This window comes from Pituophis catenifer, unplaced genomic scaffold (genome assembly GCF_029215685.1).
Source record: "Pituophis catenifer annectens isolate HBS135680 unplaced genomic scaffold, rPitCat1.0.hap2 SCAF_1, whole genome shotgun sequence".
NCBI classification, from domain to species: domain Eukaryota; kingdom Metazoa; phylum Chordata; class Lepidosauria; order Squamata; family Colubridae; genus Pituophis; species Pituophis catenifer.
Genome location: NW_027256881.1, coordinates 325,147,047 through 325,169,521, shown reverse-complemented (window position 1 = coordinate 325,169,521; position 22,475 = coordinate 325,147,047). Strand labels below are relative to the sequence as shown.

The 22,475-nt window shown below is 40.8% G+C and overlaps 1 protein-coding gene across 2 annotated transcripts in view; it reads right to left on the bottom strand.

Moving 5' to 3' along the window:
• TRIM9 (tripartite motif containing 9) overlaps positions 1-22,475 on the bottom strand; it is a 65,723-nt gene that overhangs the window by 5,564 nt on the left and 37,684 nt on the right. The window contains exons 4-9 of one of the 2 annotated variants that reach the window (XM_070931682.1): positions 16,606-16,716; positions 14,225-14,378; positions 11,913-12,070; positions 11,412-11,550; positions 7,661-7,849; positions 1,326-1,361 (exon numbers count right to left, since the gene is read on the bottom strand). In XM_070931682.1, coding sequence (XP_070787783.1) covers positions 1,326-1,361; positions 7,661-7,849; positions 11,412-11,550; positions 11,913-12,070; positions 14,225-14,378; positions 16,606-16,716 — 787 coding nt within the window. The remainder of the gene's footprint in view (positions 1-1,325; positions 1,362-7,660; positions 7,850-11,411; positions 11,551-11,912; positions 12,071-14,224; positions 14,379-16,605; positions 16,717-22,475) is intronic. The other variant, XM_070931683.1, reaches the window with a different exon arrangement.

The window sequence follows — 22,475 nt, the reverse complement described above, 5'->3', positions numbered from 1 at the left end:
GTTGTCATTCCAAGTGGAATGCATGAAGGAGAATAAACAAGTAAAATTGGCAATTATACACAAACCAAAACTTCCAATTAATGATTTTTACAATATTCACACATGGAGGTTAACTGCATCATTTCTCTCTTACTTAGCTCAGCTTCCAGAGCTGTTCCATCAGTTGGGTGATAACAAAAACCCTATGTAATTATACAAAAGGAACAATGAAGACCACATAGCTGTACAGATGGGAAGGGAAAGGTATGAGCAAATCAATGTAAACCAGGATGGGTTATTTTTTTGTTTGTCTGGACCACCTGCCTTTCCAAAAACTCTTTCAGAACCAAATGAAAATTGAACATTCCTCAGTTTCCATATGATTTAATAAAAAAGAATATTCAGGCCTCGATTTCTTTATTGCAATAGCTGAGTCAAAGTTCATGGAATTTGGTTTAATAACTCAGTCACTCCTTCTGGACTGCTTCTGAGTCAACGGTAGTGGGTAAAAGTCTACCATTTGTAGCCATGGTCATTGGCTAAAAATGGAGTCAGGTTTTGAAGAGGAACCTTGAGTTATTGAATGTTGGTGGCAAGCCACTGACTTCTTGAGGCTTGAGATTTGATTTTTTTTTCTTGACTTGTTATAGCTGATCACAACTTTTCCCCAGCCCTACGTGAACTTCCAGCCTGCAAAGTAAATATGAAATAGATGCATTTCGCAGAATGCATCTCATAGACTTGGAATAGCCTTGCCTATGCTTGTTTTGGAAGCCCGTTTTGCTTCCTAATCATGTAGGATTTTCACTGTAGAATTCCACAGCCCTTGTGTCATAGATTTCCCTTTACCTGCATGCTTGGATGGGTGTTTTCCACTCTGGGCTACTATTTTGAATGTCCCAGTTAGATGACCTAATCAGTAGAAAAGCCTCAGATCTGTAGGGATCTAAATCCTGTCTTCCTGGGATCTAAGAGGATTCAGGAACCTCTTAGTATATTATAGGAGAGTGTAGGAATTTATGTAAAATGTATGTAGGAAGCATGCATGATGTTTTGACCACTGAAATGAATGAGGGAGAGTATTAATTAAGTTGCATATCCATTGGAGCCTGTTGCCTGTTCTGTCTTCAACAAACTGACCCTTGTGACCTCCCAAGTCTCTCTCACTTTGAAATCCCCTCCACGGAATATTCTGCAGTTATCACCCTTGTCTCAGAATGGTCACACACTATAGCAGAACAGACATTGTCTTAGACTGAATGCAGATCTTTGCACAAACAAGAAAGTTGGAGAAACAAGAGACCAGAATAAAGGCCACATCACTGAAGTGGAATAAATATACTTGCCTAATTGGGAGAAAGGTCCTGACTGAGCCTCAAAACCTATAAAGAGATACTACATTTCACACACTGACGCCAAGAAATTGCAACCAGACGCGAGCAACGCTGGGTGCTTGTGTTCATCAGGTATACAGGTAGCCCCAGTTCTATTCCCAAAGCCTGTCCTTATGTCAAATGTGTATATAAGCCAGAACAGCACTATTTTTAATACTGTGTAAATAATATTGTGCAATGAACTTTAACCACTGTGTATTTAACTTGAATCACTGGGTATTTAACTCTAATTTTGCTACAATGGGCTCCATTCTTAACTATGGGTCATCCTTAACATGGGGCGTTCTTAACCCTGGGTCTCGTACAAGCAAACTGCCAGGTTTACTCCAAAGCCTGAAAACCTGATGTAAAAACAGAGCTGTTTTCCAAAGGAGTTGGCCTCTGGATGACACACATGAACCAGGACCTCCAGAATTCCCTGTTGGCCTTTGGAACTAAGTGGCAGCAGAGTCACAGCAAACCAAGACAATTGTTCTTCACATTGTGCTTCGTTAGTTCAATGAAGATGGAGTGGATCAGTGGAAAGTCTCAGCCATGTAAAATGAAATTTCCACATTCAATGGCGGTGTACCCCAAAGTATCAATTTCTAGAGAACGAGAATGGCTGAAGCTTTGCTTGTAAGGCTTCTCCAGAGCACCTGGCATGTCCCTATGATGGAATGAGATGCTGAACTGATGGAATGAGCTGCAGAGTTAGAGGTTCTTAATACAGGTGTGGAGTTCAATATACCTGCATTGAAAATTTCTGCTTTTATTTCCTCCTCTTCCTCCCCCTCCCCCATTAATTTTCTTTTCCAGTGAAAGCAGAATTAGAAAGAGTTCCACCTTTTTCTCTGTCATTCTTATGTACTTTTTCCCCTCTGAGCATTTAGACTTAGAAAACAATAATGTGCACAGAAGTAAGCAATTGTATGCATAATTTAGTTTGCATAAATGTGTGCTTAGAAATGTGGCGGTAGAATTTTGCACATGAATATGGAAAATGCAACACAGCCCTATTTATAAGGATCCCATAAGGCCTTTTAATTTTTAAATGATTATGAACCTTTACCAGCTTGGAAAATTGTGAACTCATATATTATACAGTACATTTTCTCCATAAATAGCACAAAGAGAAGCACACATTTTCAATTTGGGAATGAGACCCTCCAACCCCCATCCCCTCCGAACGTTGCGCCCAGGTTAACATTAGACTCCTGCAAAATATATAAATTCCACATACAGGAAAACAGAAAGAGTCATTAACACTTAGTACACCGGATCAAAACATTCAAGTATGAAAATGTTGAAAGCCAAGGCAATGGGATGCAGAACCCATAAAAGCACAATGGGGAAACAGTATAACAAAGATAACAAAGGCCAGGGGGCAGCCCCTGGCGTAGCCCAGCAACTGAAATGCTGCATCGTTCCTCCTTTGAAAGCACAGAGGTGTCAGAACTATGTTCCTTCATTTATGACAATGTCAGGAAGGACCCAATAGTGGGGTAAGCTAGTGATACAGGATAATCCAAAGACACTGGCTATTGTGCAGAGCTAATCATAACTACAGAGGGACCTCAACTTTGCTTAAGTCTCAGGGCATACATTAAGAGTGATGGCTTCATATACTCTTGGGGCAGGGGTCTCCAACCTTGTCAGCTTTAAGACTTGCGGACTTCAACTCCCAGAATTCCTCAGCCAGGAATTCTGGGAGCTGAAGTCCACAAGTCTTAAAGTTGACAAGGTTGGAGACCCCTGCTCTTCGGAACCTAGTCTGACCATGGATCCAATTTGTCCACACACTCTTCCCTTAAGGCCCACCAGATTTCCAGTCCTACCTGCCTTTCTTGTTTTATAACTGGTCCCACCATTTAGTGTTGAAAGCACCCTCCCCCGCCTCCCCAGAGCTGCTGTAGACCCTACAATATATTCTGAACACTCCAAATGTGCCTGCTGGCTTAAAAGGTTAAAGACCTCTGGGAAAATCCAATAACTCTGCATATCTCAGAAAGAAGCAGGAGGTTATGACTTGAGACAAAAGCACAGAGCCAGTATTTGGAATTGCTTTCTTTCTGGGGCAGCCCCTTGCTAAAGATTGAAAAATGACAGGATTCAGCACTAAGGTATTTTAAAGAACATATTCTGATTAGGCTGCCTTCATCTCACTTCCAGTTTAAAATCATGTTTTCCCTCTTTTCCAGACACATTTTTTTTGCTGTGGACATGATACATACAGCAATTCCTTAAGAAAATGGCTGATGACCCAGACATAGAGTGGGATGTGCCCAGTTCTCATTGGACATTTTGGGTTTCTCCAGATGCTAGGCATTGTCTTTCATGGCCAACTTTGATTTGGACTGGAGAGAATCCTGGACATCTGGCTTCCACAGAGGTGTTTTTCTAAAACATGGGTGTCAAACTCAAGGCCCAGGGGCCAGATCTGGCCCACAGGGTGCTTTGATCTGGCCCACGGGGCCACCCTGGAAACAGTGAAGGACTGGGCTGCAGTGCCTCTCCCAGCGAAAACAGAGCTCGGGAGGGCTGCATGCGGGCCCCCCGAGCTTCATTTTCACTGGCAGAAGGTTGCAGGAAGCCATTGCAGCCAAAAATGGAGCCCACGAGGGCTTCACGTGGCTCTCCCGAGCTCTGTTTACACTGGCAGAGGGCTTGGGCCACCACAGGCGCTCCTGACACAACTGACATCGAGCTGGCCACACCCACCCTGGCCACACCCACCCCGGTCCCCCAAGATCAAACACAACCCTGATGCAGCCCTCAATGAAATCGAGTTTGACACCCCGTTCTAAAAAAATGTCCTACTGACACTTCAGAATACATGGGTTTGTGCTCTTTTCAAAGAGCAATAGGTCTGTATTTAAACGCAGGTTTACTGGGTTATTTTGAAAGAGTGCTAGATCTGTATTTTTTTTTAAACAGGGTGTTAGTACTGTATTGCATGGAATGTCTGGGAAAGAGGGCTGGCTTCTGCTGGTTTGGGCCCAATGAGTGCACAGTAGGATTTTTTTCTAGTTCTGCTGAGAAGAGTTTTTGCATCACTATACTTTTATCTCTTTTTTATTACAGTCCTTTGCCTAGTTGTATGGCAAATTGCTTACTCTTTCCAAGTTCAGCCAACAATGACCATTCACCGCCAGCCTTGATATCTCCTTGAAGTATTTACCAATTTGGGATAAGTAAGTGACAGCAACCTCAGCTTTATCAACATCTTGCAATTGACATCTGGTATATAGTTTAATATAAAGAAGGGCCACAGGTGACATGATAGCAGTGTTCCAATATCTCAGGGGTTGCCACAAAGAAGAGGGAGTCAAGCTATGCTCCAAAGTATCAGAAAGCAGGACAAGAAGCAAAGGATGGAAACTAATCAAGGAGAGAAGCAACCTAGAACTAAGGAGAAATTTTCTGACAGTTAGAACAATTAATCAGTGGAACAACTTGCCTCCAGAAGTTGTAAATGCTCCAACACTGGAAGTTTTTAAGAAGATATTGGATAACCATTTGTCTGAAATGGTGTAGGGTTTCCTGCCTGGGCAGGGGGTTGGATTAGAAGACCTCCAAGGTCCCTACCAGCTCTGTTATTCTATATTCTATATAAAAGGGCCCATGTAAAAAGAATTGGGGTGAAATTGACAAGAACGACATGGCAGAGAATAACTGGATGAAGTGGAAGAAGGTGCCTCAAATGTTCTTCATACTTTCTGACCAGTCAATTAATTTATTTCAGAATGCAAGTCTAATAGTCTTCCTGAAGGACACTAGAATCATGTTCAAAAATAGCCTGACTGAAAGTTCACTGATGCAAACACTCTCTGTTCCTTCAGTTTATCGTGTGGAAAATTTAAAAGGCAGCTAAACTTTCCATCCCAGGAAATCACCTATATTGATCACGCCTTAATCAGAGTGTTTGGGACTTGTTTTCCTGAAGGTTCTCCAAGGCCAGTGGGAAGCTGATATATCTTGGAGAAACTTCTGCTCCAACATTTTGTGGCTGTTGGCATGAATTGCAAACCCGGTAAATAATTGGAAAAATCACAATGGACTGATTTCATACAACACATTAAATGTAAACCACCCTTTCCAATTACTAGTGCTATATTATTGCTTAGCATTGTTATTATTACATGTTTATTACTACACCTATGAGTCCCTTTGGAGAGATGGGTGATGTAGAAATGTGATAAATAAATAAAAATAAAGTAAATAAATGTTTCTGTAATCATAATAATCCATCAGTGCCTTGTGACATAGCACTAAGTCAGAGTCTGGCTTATTCCTGAACATGATGGGCGCCTTGTTCAAATTACTCTTAGTTACTCATATGTAAAATGGGGATATTGATGACCAAACTATGCTTTCAATTTAATTCATGTTTACATTTAACGTGCATACTTTAAAAAGTGCTAGTAGTATCTTTCAGGGAACTACTTATGGGGAACCATTGCAATAGAGAAAGGAGGTTTGGTAAAAACAAAATGTGAATTCCTCCCTCCAAGCTTACATTGTGTTTGGCTCTAAGATCCTTTTATAGATTCAAAGTTGGTTTGAATGAATTTCTGAATAACTGAACACTTAATAATTGTATGAGTAATAACACATATGTGTCTGCATCCCAGTGTGTAGCACTATTTTGGATACAATGAAACCCAGCAGAATTTAACCAATGAAATGTGGATCACACTTGATCTCATCGGATCTTATCTGCTGGTCCTTCCAAAAGTACTGTATTAGCAACCTCAACCATTTGCAGAAGAGAGAAAAAGCATATTTCAAGCATTTAACCAAAATAGTTCTTTAAAAAAATATTTGTACATGTAGTTTGGGGAATGTGTCAAGATAGGTCATCTGGGTACTCAGCAGATGCAGTTCTACCAAAACTATCCTCCCATGAAACTTTCCACTCATAAAAATAATGTGAGAATCAGGTCTGTGCAGATAAATTAATCTAATGCCCACCACTACACTGCAGGTCAGCTATAACAACAAATGGTTCTCATTGACCTCTTTAGGGAGGGGGTGTTTGTGGGGAAACCGAGGAGACATAGAAGCCACATCTTTCTTCTACTCCAGATTCTTATGGTGGTTGTAGTAGCAAGGCTAAGTTAACAAGTCTCGCCCTTCTTCTAAAGTTTTCCCTAAGGCAGCCTTTTCAAACATGTTCCGTAGAGAGGGTCTATCAATATCTACAGAAAGGAGGAGAACGGAACAACTCGGTCTCTATGTCCATGTGCCTCACAATAAATGTCTCAATCATGAATAATCATGGTATCAATAATGATAAATCTAATATCATCTTATCTCAAATGCTATCTTAAAATCCATTAATATACCTAAGCCACGCAGTAAGAAAAGGAAAGGGTTATCTGTCATAGAAAAAAAGCCAAAATCCCAATTATCGTGTTTCCCCGAAAATAAAACCCTGTCTTATATTTTTTGAACCCCAAAATAAGTGCTTATTTTTGGGGAGGTCTTATTATTTTGGGGCGCGTGGAGCAAGATGGGGCTCCTCTTGCCGTGTTACCTGATTTCCAGCTCTGCGTTTAAATATTTTCGGGGAAGGTTTATTTTCGGGGGGAGGCTTATGAGCACATGAGCTCAAAAGCCCGATTGGGCTTATTATCAGGAGATGTCTTATTTTTGGGAAAACAGGGTAGGTTAAAATATTTATTAGGCTAACTCTGGGGTTGCAAAATAGAAACCTGGAAGATTTCTGGTAACCCTCAAAGTTGCCTAATACAGTCGCCTAATGTACATTTTGGAATCAATATATATTCTAAATGTTATTTGCACCTGGCCAATTTGCATATGTATGCGTGTGTTTGTATATATGGATATGTTAAAGGGGATGGGCAAAATGGAGCTTCTTTATTCTATGAAAGGCAAATGGTGAACTAGGGATCCATGCCTATTGCAGCCAGCCCGACAGAAGCAGCTACTTCACTAGTTCTGCGAGGTTTTCTTGCTTGCTCACAAGTGCATTTCAATGTACCACAATCTTGTCACAGAGAGACAAACATGTCACACATCTACATCATCAGTCTTCTCCACAGGTGGAAAGCAGCAGGCCACCGACAACATAGAACACTTTGGTCCCATTTCATATGGATGTCACGGGCAGGATGTGGGGGCAGGAAGAGGGGACCCCCCCCTCAAAAAAAAATATCCAAAAAGGAAAGCGAAAGCAAAACAGCAACAAAACAAGAACCACACCCTGAAACAAAAACCAAAAAAAAATATATGCCCAGAAGCGCAGCTTAAGAGGCAATGCTAAGCGTGCTCGGTTCACCCACCGGCCGAATTCAGAGATTGTAAAGAGGAGTGCAAACTCATTTGGTGGGACGAGGATCTTAGCTCAAAGTAGGATCTCCCCGGAAAGCTGTTTTGCAGGTTAAGGGTGGAAGAGAAAGGACTTGATCTACGCAGCGGCAGCCTTTCCAAAGGCACTGGGAATGTCAGGGCCTGCTCCTCAGGTTCGGAGTCTAAATGTAAGATCAAGGCAAACTCAAGGTCAGATTTCTGTTGAAAAACTGTATGCCGTTACATAGACATACTTCCAACAAGCTACCATAACCACCATTGGCGTCAATGCAGTGGGAGAGGAGGGATTGCTGTTCTAAATAATAAGATTACAATTCTAGAACAAAAAAAAATAAAAAATGAAATGTCAACTTCCCAGTGGGTACTTACAGAGTGACTACGGAGAGGAGGAGGAGAACTCTCCCCCCACATTAACCTGGATGTACAGGTAGTCCTTGACTTATGATCGCAATTGGAACAAGAATTTCCGTCGGTTAAGTGAATCATGACTGATTTTACAGCCTTGTTGTTAAGCGAATCACTGCAGTTGTTAAGTAAATCATGCAGACATTAAGCAAATCCAGCTTTCCCCGTTGATTTGTCAGAAGCTGCCTGGGAAAGTCAGAAATGGTGATCACATGACCAGGGACGCTACTACCATCATAAATAAATGCCAATTTTCAAGCACCCAAAATTTGATCACATGACCATGGGGGGATGCTGCAATGGTCCTAAGTGCAATGAGTGGCCATAAATCACTTTTTCCAGTGCTGGTTTCAATTTCAAATGATCGTGAATTGGATAGTTGTAAATCGAGGACTATCAATATTAAAACGTTGCAGAAGAGGTAGCAAAATTAACTAGCACAGGGAGTTTTCCCCACTACTTTCCACGCAAATCTCTAGTGTGTTTTCCAGTTCCTGCTATTTCTATGTTTTTTTTTTTAAAAAAAAAGCCTAGTTGGGGAATTTCCATTTCTTTTCTCCAAAAGTTGTTCAACACTCATTTTCCACTTTTCTTCAGAAATAACTATAAGAACCTTTTGTTATTGCAACTAACATATTAAAGATAGGGAAAGATTCTGCACAGTCGCTGAACATCTGAATTCACAAGAAGCCATGGTTTGCTTTAAGCATAGTATATTCAAGAAGCTAAAATGGCTGGATTCATACAACACACTATACAAAAAAAAAATTAAGGCTTGGTGCTATGTCCTAACCAAGCCAATACATCTCATAATAGCAACTGTAACAGTATGAAGAATGATTCTTTAGATGTACAAGTTGGGATCAGGTCAGTCCAACAAAGCAGATCAATTTTCTGTGCATAATTTCTGTGCAGCGTAATCTGAAATAGGTATCCCAGGATCCTTTACACGAAGGCAGAGGATGGTAGAGTGAAAGACTGTCATATAGGCACCAATCACTTAATACGCAATGACCAGTCGGTGCCCACAACATGCATTTTAAACATGAGTTTACATTGCAAATACAACAGCAATGGGGATTTGTTATTCAGGAGGAGAACATTGCATTTTTCAGTGGTGGGACTGATGAGCAAACCTAGATGTTTAAAGGTCTAAATTTCAACTAAATGAAATTTTAGTTTGAATTTCACTCTACTGAGTCTTTGCTCGATGCTCCAATTTCATAAACTACAATTCAGGAAAAGATGCTCTTTACTTGATTGGGCTTCTCTAGTTACATCCAAATGACCTCCCTAAGTTCTGATGGTAGATGTTGCTTGAATGCTTGAATTTCTTGTTCAGTTATCCCATTTTCCTTGATCAAAATGAGCATGTTTCCTAGAGTCCACATAAAATTTCCCAGAGTTACAATTTCCAGGAGAAATCGGTTTGGTGTAATGGTTAAGGCATCAGGCTAGAAACTGGAAGACGGTAAGCTCGTCTCACAATGAGCATCCAGCCAGCTGGGTGATCTTGGGCTAGTCACTTTCTCTCAGCCCTAGGAAGGAAACAGTGAGAAGTGTCCAAGAACTTGGCACAATTGAAGAGAAAAAAAAAATCCAGGTTTGCAATAGATACTACCTATTCTTATGCTCAGCTTTCATTATCAGGAATTTCCACATGTTCGGTTTATTGATAGCTGCAGGTTAACATTTCTAGTCTGATAACCTTCTCAATCTCCCAGGTCATAGGGGGGAAAAAATCGAATTATCAAGAAGTCACAAACTTTTCTGTAAGAAGCTTGAATCACTACAAAAGCCGAGACCTAAAGACAAGTGGCCACATTGGCAATCATTTATTGTTCATGCCTACATGTCACAGCCCTTCCCTGTGTAAATTAGTCACCACTTTACTTGAAGGATTGTAGAAGTTATAGTATTAGTTCACAAACAGCACCACTGGAGCAATGTCTGCAAGCCATGGAGCTGTCTGAGGTCCTGAAATAGCTGATACTACCAGGTTCATCTTACCTGTTTTAAAACCACTAACCATGTCTATTTCAAATAGATTTTCCCACCTATCAATTTATAACCAAACTAGAACAGCATAGGGGAGCAAAAACCACAGATCAGTGCTATCAACAACTGGGAAAATGGGGCAATAATGGAGCATATGATAGACATATTATTGACATATAATTGATGCACCATGTCCTCCATCTTTAGAAAAGCAACTAACAGAATGCATGACAAATGAATCTTATAATGTGGAAAGGCTGTACATGGTTTACAGAATAAGGCTTAATCCTATTCTGGAAGATAATGGGAAAATACCATCTCAAAGTTGTAAAAATTATTTAGTAATAAAGAGTAACCCTTAAAGTATTTTATGTCTTAACAATTCACCTTGGGAATGTCTCTTAAGTAATTAAATAGAAAAGACTGTATCGCTAAACAATAGAAGGCAAAGATGATAATTAGCTTCACACAATACTGAAATACTTCAGCTGATGCATTCTTAAAATAGATTATATTTAATATATTCATTTAATTTATTAGATTTGTTATAGTCACCCACTGAAGAGGACTCTGGGTAGCTTACACAATATATTTTCTCTTTTCTATATATCAAGAAAACTTTCAAATTTCAAAACTTTTTGAAATATAAATCTTTGTATAACATGTTTTTCTACAAATATTATCCTAATTTGTCACTATGGAGGACACCAACTTAGAAAACACTGCTCTAAATTTTCTTTTGTACATTCTGATGAGGTTTTATAATTCAAACACCAGGCAATTAACTGAATTATTATTATGTTAGTCAAAGCTAAGGCACAAGAGATTGCCAAGGTCCAAGAGAGGCCAGGGAGAAGTCCAAGAATTAAAACAAGTTCACATACAGACACAAACCCTCTATGAATTTCTGCATATTCAATTCATGCACTCCCTTCCCCAAGTGCTTTTGTAATTTAAGAATGAACAAAAAGGTATCCCTTGACCAACTTATCATTCTTTCTCTTGTTACTTTTGGGGTTGGACGAAATGAGACTCCAACTTGGCAAATAGAATAAAAAATGTGGTTCAAACCAGCAGTGCTGAGATGGGCAACATCTTGTTTCCTTCATGTGCACATAGAGAAAAGTTACATTCTATGAGATTTTTTTTTTCAACCCCCCCCCCACACACACACTTGCACTGATGATGTTACCTAATTGGGTAACGAAATGTCTGCAAGCAAACAACCAAGTTCAGAGAGCACCAAAGATTCAATCATTCAACCCTGAGCTACATACAGTATATTCTCTTCTGTTGAAAAGCCTTCCAATCAGAACTTACCCTCTGAAGTCTGCAGGATCAATGTCTTGCTGTAGGGGCTGACCCCTGTCTTGTTGAAGGCCTTTACCCGAGCACTGTAGGTGCTGTTGAAGTGCAGACCATCCACAGTGCACATTGTCTCCTTCCCAACGTAAACCTCCTAAACACGAAACACACAAAATTGCCTTGTAGTGGGTCAGATTACTTCTTTTCCAATTTGTCAAATTCTGATTTCTCTGGTAGTAATTCTTCCAAATAGCAAAGGGTGTTCTCATGTTTCCCAACGTGCCATTCTTAAATTTGGGCATATAAGGGATAAAACTAGCCTTCCCTAACTTGCTGTCTCTCTGGATTGTAGAGTACAATTGCGAGCAGAAGGCTAGATTAGATTTTTGCATCAGAGGTGAGCTAATTTTTCCAGGTCAAGGGTGACACTTGGAGCTCCAGTCAAACATAGTTTTGTTCATCAGGTAGCCAAATTCCTTTCCACACTCACCTCACATTTCTTTATTAATTGCTTACCCTGAACTGACCACCATTCCCATCATCCAGTTCCAAGATGTAGCCTTCCACCTGCACTGTGGACAGAGGTGGCTGCTTCCATGACAATGTGGCACTGTTGTTATGGGTACAACATTCTTCCAGTTGAAGGATTGGTGGTGCTGGCACTGGGGAGGAAGCTAAACAGAAATTAGTGTAACCCCGACTTCTACCTCCAGCCAAGATGCAAATTGCGGCTTCTGGATTCTGCAAGAGTTAGCTTGGTCCTGGAGGAGAGATCCAAGAATATTTCACTTAATAGCAAAGATATGCAATGAGAATACTTCATCTGGAGAACATCAACAGATGTTCTGTGTTTAAAAAAAGAAAAAAAAAGAAAAAAGAAAAAGAAAAAAAGAAAAAAAAACAGATGTTCTGTGTTGCTGCAAAACTCTGCCTATATATCATGTTTTGGAATGCCTTTATTGAACATCACGAAATAATCTCATTCTGAAGGGTCTCTTGGAAGTTTAGAAAGAGGCTAACTTCCATGAGCCAGCAAGTTGTGAGCTAAAGAATTTGGGCTCATACACCAACTCAGCTAAAATGTTTTAGTCTGAGAGCAAATCTAGAAATTAACAGCTTCAGAAAGTTCATGAAACGTGTTTGTTGATTCTGAGAAAATAAGCTAAAGCCTACTTTTATTTTCTATTTTTTAGAGAATGCTTTTTATTGTTAGATTGTTGATTCAAACCATGTTTGAAGATAGTTTTCAATTTTTTCTTTACTTAGCAGCCCTGCCTGTTGTGGTTCATTGTGCTCTGGTACAAAGGCAGCACAAGAAGAATCAGATCAAAGGAAGAATGTGATTAAGGATATGGATGCAGAAACATAAAAGGGCAAATAAAGAAGTCCCAGTAATATATTTCCTCTCTCCCTGTCAGGAAAAAAAAATGGAATTCAGAGTGGTAAAATCTTTGTATGCCCAACACTGTAGCAAAGAAGCTTGGAAGAAGTTATGTGCATTTAATATTCTGAGAAACTGAAATTGTTCTTAATGAATGTAACATTTCCTAGGTTACTGAGCTGTTGACTACAATTAAGCCATCCAACAGTATAAGACTTATAGCAGCAAGCCCATCCTGTTAAAATCTCCAAACTCTGAGCTTTCAGAATTGTTCTTAATGGTTTCTTAATGGATTAAAAAGTTCAGGGCAGGCCTGGTTTAATATTTGGAAAGGAGGCTGCCAGGGGAAATCTGAGGTTAGGTGAGATTGGGACTGTTTCCTTTTAGTGATGTTGCCACCCCATTGTAATCTTATTCGAAGATCAATTACAAAAGGGAAATAAGTTTCAGAGATAATCAATTTTACTTTGGAGTTCCCAACCTCTGCAAAGATTCTACCATTGAAATTCAGTAGCGAATCCCAAATTATTTATGTATTTTAATTATCTATGAAAACAAGAGAGCAAATCCCAAATAATGATAAAATTTCTTATTGGTTTCCAAAATAAGACATGTAAGACACTAGTTTGGTTTAACTCATCTCAAGTGAGTAAAAACCAAAACCCCACAGAGGATGGACTCTGTCCCTTCACGCAATAGGATGTCACAGCTGTGGTTGGTTAGACTCAGTTATTTTATTCTGACCCTCCACAGCTGAGACATCCTAGATGTATCTATTACATAAACTCTGTTAATACAGTATATTACAGGATTTGTTTGGTTTAGTGGTTAAGCCACTGGGTGAGAAGTAAGAAGACCTGAGTTCTAGTCCTGCCTCAAGCATGGAAGCTAACTAGGATAACTTCAGGCAGCCACTTTCACATAAGGAAAAAGACAGTAGTAAATAATTTCCAAAACTTCTACCTAGAAAAAAGTTCTAGGTAGTCTTGCCTGTGTAACTGCCAGGAATTAAGACTGATGCAATCCCATACCACCCCACACATTACATAGGATATAAATATGTAAGATTTATATAATATTACATGTATATAATATGTATTTAGTTTATGTGAGGCAGAAAATTATTTAAGGCAGAAAAAAAATCACATCTATTGGTCATGCATCCTCTACTGTGTTCCTGGTGGCCCAGGGCCAGCCTAATTTCCTTCTGAGATGGAATGAAGGATACTGATAGGCAAACATTGGATTTGGAGTTCAGATTAGACAGAGGGGATGAGACCAAGAATGTATGAGAGTAGGACATAATTCTTTCTCCCTTTCACTCTATTTAAATCTGTGGAACCTTCATTATTTTAACATATATTTAATGATATGGATATTTAAGATAGCTTTGGATAGTACTTTACGTCAATTGCCACTTTGGAAGCACACAGATAAATACATTTACATTTCATTTGCATGAAGTCGAGTTGATGGATGGACTGCAACAAAGGAGCACTATCCAGGTTGAGGTCGAAGTCTGTGGTCATCCTTGGGGAGAGTGTCCCTTTCCCCCACTGATCCTCAGTCAGGTGCACCCTTCGTATCAGTGCATCAGAAATCTGTTGAGAAGGAAAAGCCAAGAATCAATATGCACCATAATCAGATTTATGCATAGATCTCTGTGAGAGGCCACTGGGAGAAGAACAGCTTGGGAGGATAATAGCAATAGTACTTAGGCTTATATACCACTTTACAGTGCTTTACAACCCTCTCTAAGCAGTTTACAGAGCTAGCATATTGCCCCCAACAATCTGGGTCTTCATTTTACCGGCCTCGGAAGGATGGAAGGCTGAGTCAACCTTGAGCCGGTCAGAATCGAACTCCTGGCAGTGAGCAATGAGTTAGCCTGCAATACTGCATTCTAACCATTGCAACCACCATGGCTCATAAACCTCAATAGAGAAGGCAAAACTCATTTTCAATCTCAGTATGTTCCTGGTTGCACCTAAACCTAAATGAGAATGTGAGTTCTCAGTTAGGTGCCCCTATTAATGAAATAAATAAATCAATATGGGTGCTTGCTTATCTCCCTAAGGGGATACAATGCATTACAATTCCCATTATTCCCTGTCAGCCAACCTATGGTGGATCAGACATTATTGAAGCTGATTACATTCCACATAATATGTGGTTTTATGCATTGGAGAGAGACACTGATGACAAAGGCATACACTATACAGTAAGTGGTGCTGTTCATTATGAGATAAATGTAAAGCCTAACAATTCCGATATGTTTTGGGATCATGTTAACTCACTGGGGGAAATGTCAATTTCACAAAAAGGGATAAAACTTTAAGAACCTGCTGCTTCAAAAAAGCTCATCAAGGACTTAGCTTGAAATCAGTCAGTCAATCAGTACAGTAGCTACTACGTACCTGTATAGATGTGCAAGGTAGAGATACAGTGACACCTTCATTCACATACACAAGATCACTTAATAGGACTATTATGACATAGCTATTTAACCCTGAGGATCTTAATGTCTATGGAGATTTTCAATCATTAAAGTCATTGGTCATGGTTGTCCCAAAGGTGCTTTTCAAAAGGCAAGTGGACTTTCCTGGAGAAAGTCCAGTTGCCTTTTCAAAAGCACCTTTGGGATGACTTGAGGATTTTTGTTTAGCCATATATAGAACCAAACTTTTGAGGGGAGGAGGGGAGGTACAAATGAACTCCCTATAGTCAGCCACTTTTTCCAATGTTGTTCATTCTGTCCATAATTGAGATTAAGATCTATACGGCCATTTTGTTTTTCACCCTTACCACCAGTCACATGGAGTGCAGGAGAACCTAAAAAGGATTGATATAGACTCTCATGATGCCACCATGGCTTTAATTTGTGGGGGTTTTACTCTCATGAAATATCAGCCTCTCAGTATCTTTTGTGGTTTCTAGGAGGTCAGAAAAATTGATGAGGGGTTTACTGATCAAATCATCCAAAGATTATCTACAGATCTGCCACACTCCCCAAGAAGCTGAAGAAGCTTCTTGGATGAGAAGTGAAATGTCTTCAAAGAAAAAGCAGAAAGTCCAGTTGCTTTTTTGGGGGGAAAAAAGCACCTTTTGGATAATCATGACCTGCATGACTGAGAATCTCCATAGAAACACTCCCCAAAATATTTATAGAGAGAGATTTTATTCATTTGCCTAAACTACAAGGAAGAAAGAACAGGGTGATCCACCAAGAAGGAGTCAAAAAAGTCAAAATGGTGATCCTAATTATGCAATTGAAGCTCTCTCCTTTTCTATCACGACCCAGGTAAAAAGGGACATGGCTTTAATTCTGTCTAATTCTTGACAGAATATCTTAAATACTTAAAAAGACTAAGTAGCTTATTTTCTCAAGCCAACTCCATTGTTATTTCTCTTCTCAAGGTATTATCCCTTTAAAGAATTTATGTCCCTGAGTCCAACTTCTTGTAAAATAGAAAATTAATCCAGGCAGGGAGGCGCAAATAAGGATGAAATTGTAATGACTTCCACTGGATTCAATGGGAAATAGATTTAGGTGTTTGGAGAGATGCATTAAAGCTATCTTGTCAAAGGACCCTGAATAGCCTTCCCCCCACTTTCATATATTCTTGCCTCAACAAATTTTGAATGAGAGGATCACAGCACAATCCCAACCATGGACTGATTAGTTTCCATTCTATTCCTTAGAAAATTGTTGTGACATCATGAAATGGGCCTTTTTGAAACATCACAACAGCTCACAGTGGGCGAAGCCATGAGAAAAGTCAATCCATACTTCCCTAACTGGAAAGAAAAAAAAGTAAAACCAGTCACCTGCAAGAATCCACTGGGGTCATTCTCTTTGATGACCTCCAGGCAGTATTCCATCAGCCCCGTGGTCTGGCGCAGCTTCACTGTGCAGTGAGAGATCTGATCACGTACCACCTGCAATAAAATACAGAAATTATAAAGACCTGCTTAGACCAGGTAGAGATGCTTTTGCAGATAAGGGTGATGGTTGGAGGATTGTGGGAGACTGTTCTGGCCAGAAATGCAATGGATCACTTATTCCTCATTGCCCCGAGCTGATTTTGCTGGGTGCCTCAAAGTCTAAGAAACCTTAAGGGCTTGGAATTCTAATTCCAGCAACCACCACACTGTCTGCTTAATTCTAGCCTGGCACAAAACCACAACCTTTTCCTCAAGCCATAGTATTTGCTAAATGTGCTTAGAGGCAACAGGGTGCAATCCTGATGGAATTTGACAGCAGCCTGATAGGCATTCAGAGTATATGGGGGTTAACCATCCTGTTGGCAGTGATTCTATTTGAACAATTGCTTCTCCCATAAACAAATAAATTGGCTGCGTTCTTACTAAGGCATAAGAGGGTTTTATATGGCTTTGGTTCAGCACGTGGGGTGAATCTGGCCAATGATAATTTCATCAAAAATGATTAAATAAATCATAGCTTGGCAGTGTGTAAACCAAATCACTCTTAGGAGTGGGAAAGAATCCTGACATTTCTTCATCCACACTTTCTAGTTTTAGCATTGTCAAAACAAATTTCCAAAGTTGAGATCATCCAAAGGCCTAGTCAGGAGTTCCAGCCCTACCTCTATTCCACTGGGCACCACTAACAGAACTGGCACCAGTTATATTTCCTCATAGGCAAGGGCATTCAGGGACCTATGCATTGGAGCAAAGGAAAGAAACTATCCCAATTGCATCTCTGAAACTATCAGAATCTTGTCTTCCAAACTTTCTGAGTTGTCTCTTTATTGCCAAGTTTCTATCTTCAGAGGCTGGATAGCTGTTGTGTGTCTTTGCTCTTGGAGGACAGATATATCAACAATGGCATCAAAAGCTTCTGGTTCATTATGAACAAAGGAAACTTGGAAGAGGATTTAAATAAGCATTTTCAGGCTCTGACAATATAGAGCATTCATGGTTGGAAAGAAAAAGAGAGGTGTTGAAATTGGACCCTGAATCTGCTCCAGTTCCTCCACCTTTAGTATTATAATCCTGGCATGGTTTTCTCCAAACATTCCAGAGTGCAAAAAACATCTGATGATTCAAGATTAGGTTTGCATTTCTCATTATATACCTCTCCCCCTCTGAAATGAATAGAAATGTGGGGAACCAGAAAGGCTTTGGGCCATTGGACTTCCAGAGAATTGAAGTCCACACAACTTAAAGTAGCCAAGGACGAGAAACATTGCTCTAGAACAGGAGTGCCAAACTCAATTTCATTGAGGGCCAAATCAGGGTTGTATTTGATCTTGGGAGGCCAGGGTGGGCGTGTCCAGGGTGGGCATGGCTAGCTCAACGTAACTTGTGTTGGGGGTGCCTGTGGTAGCCTGAGCGTTCTGCCAGCGAAAATGGGCTCGTGACCTCTGTTGCCTGAAGCCCTCCCGAGCTCCGTTTTCACTGGCAGAGGCACAGCGGGCTGGTCCTTTGCTGTTTCCTGGGCGGCCCCGCAGGCCAGATGTAAGTACCCCGTGAGCTGGATCCGGCCCCTGGGCCTTGAGTTTGACACCCCTGCTCTAGAATTTTACCAAATTCTCTCCTAAGATGTTTACCAAGCAAATACTCTTTCACCAGATTAAATGAAAATGGGTAGAGAAGATGCAGGAGAAGCTCTTTCCCCCACACTAGATGTGCTGTTGAGCAGCTAAATAAACCAATAGGAAGCCATAGGAACTACTCCAAATATTAAATGGGTCCAGTGGCTTAGTGGAAGGTTGGACTAGAAGACCTCCAAGGTCCCTTTTCAACTCTATTATTATGGAAGGGTCCTGGTCAAAACCAACTTAAGAAAGGAAGCCAGCCACCCAGAGGTGGGTTTCAGCAGGTTCTGACCAGTTCTGGAGAACCAGTAGCGGAAATTTTGAGTAGTTCGGAGAACCGATAGTAAAAATTCTGAACTGGCCCTGCCCCCTTCTATTCTCTGCCTCCCAAGTCCCAGATGATCGGGAGGAAATGGGGATTTTGCAGTAACCTTCCCCTGGAGTGAGGTGGGAATGAAGATTTTGCAGTATCCTTCCCCTGCCATGCCCACCAAGCCACGCCCACCAAGCCATGTCATGCCCACCAAGCCACGCCCATCAAACCACACCCACAGTAAATAATTTTGAAACCCACCACTGCAGCCACCCCATCAATTCCTTCCCCTTTCCTGTGCTGCTGAGCGGGAGTTTGCTGGCATTGCCATTCCTAGCCTTGAAACCAGAAAAGGGAAGGGAGCTACATCTCACACTGGCTTCGCTTAGGGATTTCACAGGAAGGTAGAAAGAGTGGCAATCAGGGCCGGATTTTCCTATAGGCTAACTAGGCTTCAGCCTAGGGCCTCAAGATCAAGAGGGGCCTACACAGTGGTGGGATTCTGGGGGTTCTAGGGGGTTCGGCCGAGCCCTTTGTTAAATTGCTGGCTCGCCCGCCCCTCGCCTCCCACCCGCGTGGCGCCAGCCTACCGTAGCCAGCAATTGTGGCTCTTTTACAACCTGTGGACTTCAACTTCCAGAATTCCTGATGCAGCTTGGCTGTCTGAGGAATTCTGGGAGTTGAAGGCCACAGGTTGTAAAAGAGCCACAATTGCCCACCCCTTCCCTAGCCTGAGTTCCGCTGCCTGGGATCCACGTGGGCTCCGGACGCAAGAGAGCAGGATGGAGAAAGCAGCTTCCAAGCCTTCACTCACCCTCCCTCTCTGCCGTTCGCTTACCCCGCCCACTCCCCATCTATTGCTGCCTCCGATGGCTAGAGGAAAAAAAAACTTCAAATTCTTGCCACGGGGCTTCAAAGGGCCGCCCTAGAGCCAGTGGTGCAGCCGAACCCTTTGTTAAATTGCTGGCTTGCCCCGCCCCTCCGCACCACTATTTATTGCCAATAAATAGTGGTGGGCGAGGGGCGGGGGAGCCAGCAATTTAACAAAGGGTTCGGTGTTTTTTTTGTAATTTTATTGGCCCCCGGAGCTTCAGCAGAGGCTAATTAGCCCTTGCTTAGATCGGCTCCTGACCCCCAGCTGATTTGCTCTCAGCTGTTTTGCTCACGGATCTGCTCCTTGCTTGCAAAGAGTGCTGATTTTTTCCCCCCTAGCTATACTGAAAAACGAAAGAGAAAGTAAAGCAGGCTGTTGGCTTTGCACGTTGGAAAATTAGGCAGGCAGATTTCTTTTTCCTCACCAAAAAAGGTAGGTGCAAACAACAGGAAATTTAGGGAAAAAGAGGAGATTTTAAAACACAAAAGAAAAAAAGCTCTATTTAACTAGGGAATTGTAATAATTGAGATACTATTAATTGTATATTGTGTTGAAAGCAAAAATGGTTAAGTTGTGGTTTGGAGGAATATATGGGGGAAATTATTTGGTTTATTATTATTGGTAAATATAATTAATGGATTTGCAAGAAATTGGATTGCATGGAAATAATTGGAATATTCATGTTCATATTGATTAATATACAAAAAAGGTAGTTATATAACTAATTGATTTATATTAAAATGTTGAATTCATATTAAACAACTGTAATATTACATAATTAACCAATGTGAGGATGGATATAAAAATAGATGACAATGGGAAGGGGTATAATATAGAATAGAAGGGAAAAATTGAATTTGATTAAGATTAGAGATGAGGATGAGGGTAATATTGGTTTTTTACAAAAATAGATGAGGAATAAATATGGCAAAAAGGAAATATAGAAATTGTAAATTTAATTGAAATGACTAAACACTGTTTAAATTTGTGAACCGGCCAAATACTCTGTTCAAAGAAAATACATTGTATGTTTGTATGTGTGTTTCTAATTATTGTTATTTATTCATATTTGTTCTCTTTTATTCTTTAAAGTTTAACAATTCATTCTTTATCTTAATATCTTTATATTTGTTTGGGGTTGGCTTTCTTCCCTTTCATCTTTTTTATTGTACAGCAATCTTTCTCCTCAAACCTACCACCTCTCTTTTCTTTCCTTCTTACTTTCTCTTCCTCCCCCTCTTCTTCTCCTCCCTACTTCCTCTTCCTTTCTCCTTCTCCTCCTCTCTTCCTCCCTCTCTCTCCTACTCTAATTTCCCTTCCCTTCCTTCATCCCTCTCTATTGCTGTATCCTTTTATGCATATGGACTACTCAGAGGGCTGAAAAAGTTATTTCTGACTGGTCCTCGCACTTTTGAGCAGTCCTCGAACTTACGACTGTCCTCACATTTTACATTTTTGCCCTATCTTGTCACCATGGTGAAGAGAAGCAGTTGTGAAATGAGTGACATGGTTGTTAAGAAAGCTGCACAGGCATAAATGTGAGGATGGTCATAAGTGTGAGGACCGGTCAAAAGTGCGAGGCCCAGTCAGAAATGACTTTTTTCAGCCCTCTGAAAAAAGTCTATGCACATAGCCACGCCCACCCGGTCACATGACGAGCTACCCACGCCTACACAGTCACGTGACCAGCTAGCCACGCCCACCCAGTCACATGATTGCCAAGCCACACCCCCAACTAAGCCACGCCCACAGAACCTGTTGTTAAAAAATTGAATCCCACCACTGGTAAAAGGGCCTCATAAGTGGAATAGCCTAGGGCCTCTTTCAATCTAAATCCGGCCCTGGTGGCAATGCTTCAGAGAGGGATGGCCTTCTGCATTGTAATTTAATTCCACAGTTGACCACTAGAGGGACTCATGTGACATCTTCAAATATGAAGCTCAGGAACATGTGGAAGTGACATTTTAAAGGCTTTCAGGATCAGGGACAGCTTTCCGCTGACCCCATTCTCACAAGGTGCATAACCCACTTGGCTGCTAGCCCAATCAGCCCAATCCTGATTGGTGATTGTATTAGCATGCAACCATTTTAATGAGTAAAAAAAAAGGAAACATTTTCCAGCTACAAAACCACTGATGAATCTTACAAGTAGCTTCTCATTGAGTATTTCAATTGGGAAAAAAAAAAGGGGGGGGAATACAGTGACTTTTTGGCTTAGTCTCCACTCTGTTTCATATCTCATCCAAAAAGCATGTTGTTAGGTAAATCCTGTCCTGATCAGGTTTTGATCCTGATTGCCACACTGGTTGCTCAAGTGAATGACAAAATACAGCGTTTTCACTGCATTTTCCTTTCACTCTGATCTCTTAGAAACACACAAGAAAGAAATGTTCTTCTTCTTCTTTTTTTTTTTACCATCACACTTCTTAGAGTGCTGCTCTAGAAAGAAAAGGCAGTCTGCAGTGTAAGATCATAGCTATATTTTAGGAAAGAAATATTCTATTATCTCCTTATGTTCTTTACAGCTTTAAGCTCCTTGTTCTTCCCAGATAATGTCATCATTATTTCCCTTGTTTACTGAGAGTTCACATTTTCAGAATACCATTGGAGGAATCATCATCTGCTATACATTGCCCCAAATGTATGCATCTTAGGGAGATAGTTAACTAATTAAAGGTACATCTCTATGCTTTTTTAAATTGTATCTCATAATGATAGAAACCAGGGGTGAAATCCAGCAGGTTCTGACAGGTTCTGGAGAACCAGTAGTGGAAATTTTGAGTAGTTCAGAGAACCAGCAAATGCCACCTCTGGCAGGTCCCAGAGTGGGGTGGGAATGGGGATTTTGCAGTATCCTTCCCCTGCCATGCCTACAAAGCCATGCCCACCAAGCCACACCACGCCCACCAAGCCACACCCACAGAACCTGTAGTAAAAAAAATTGAATTTC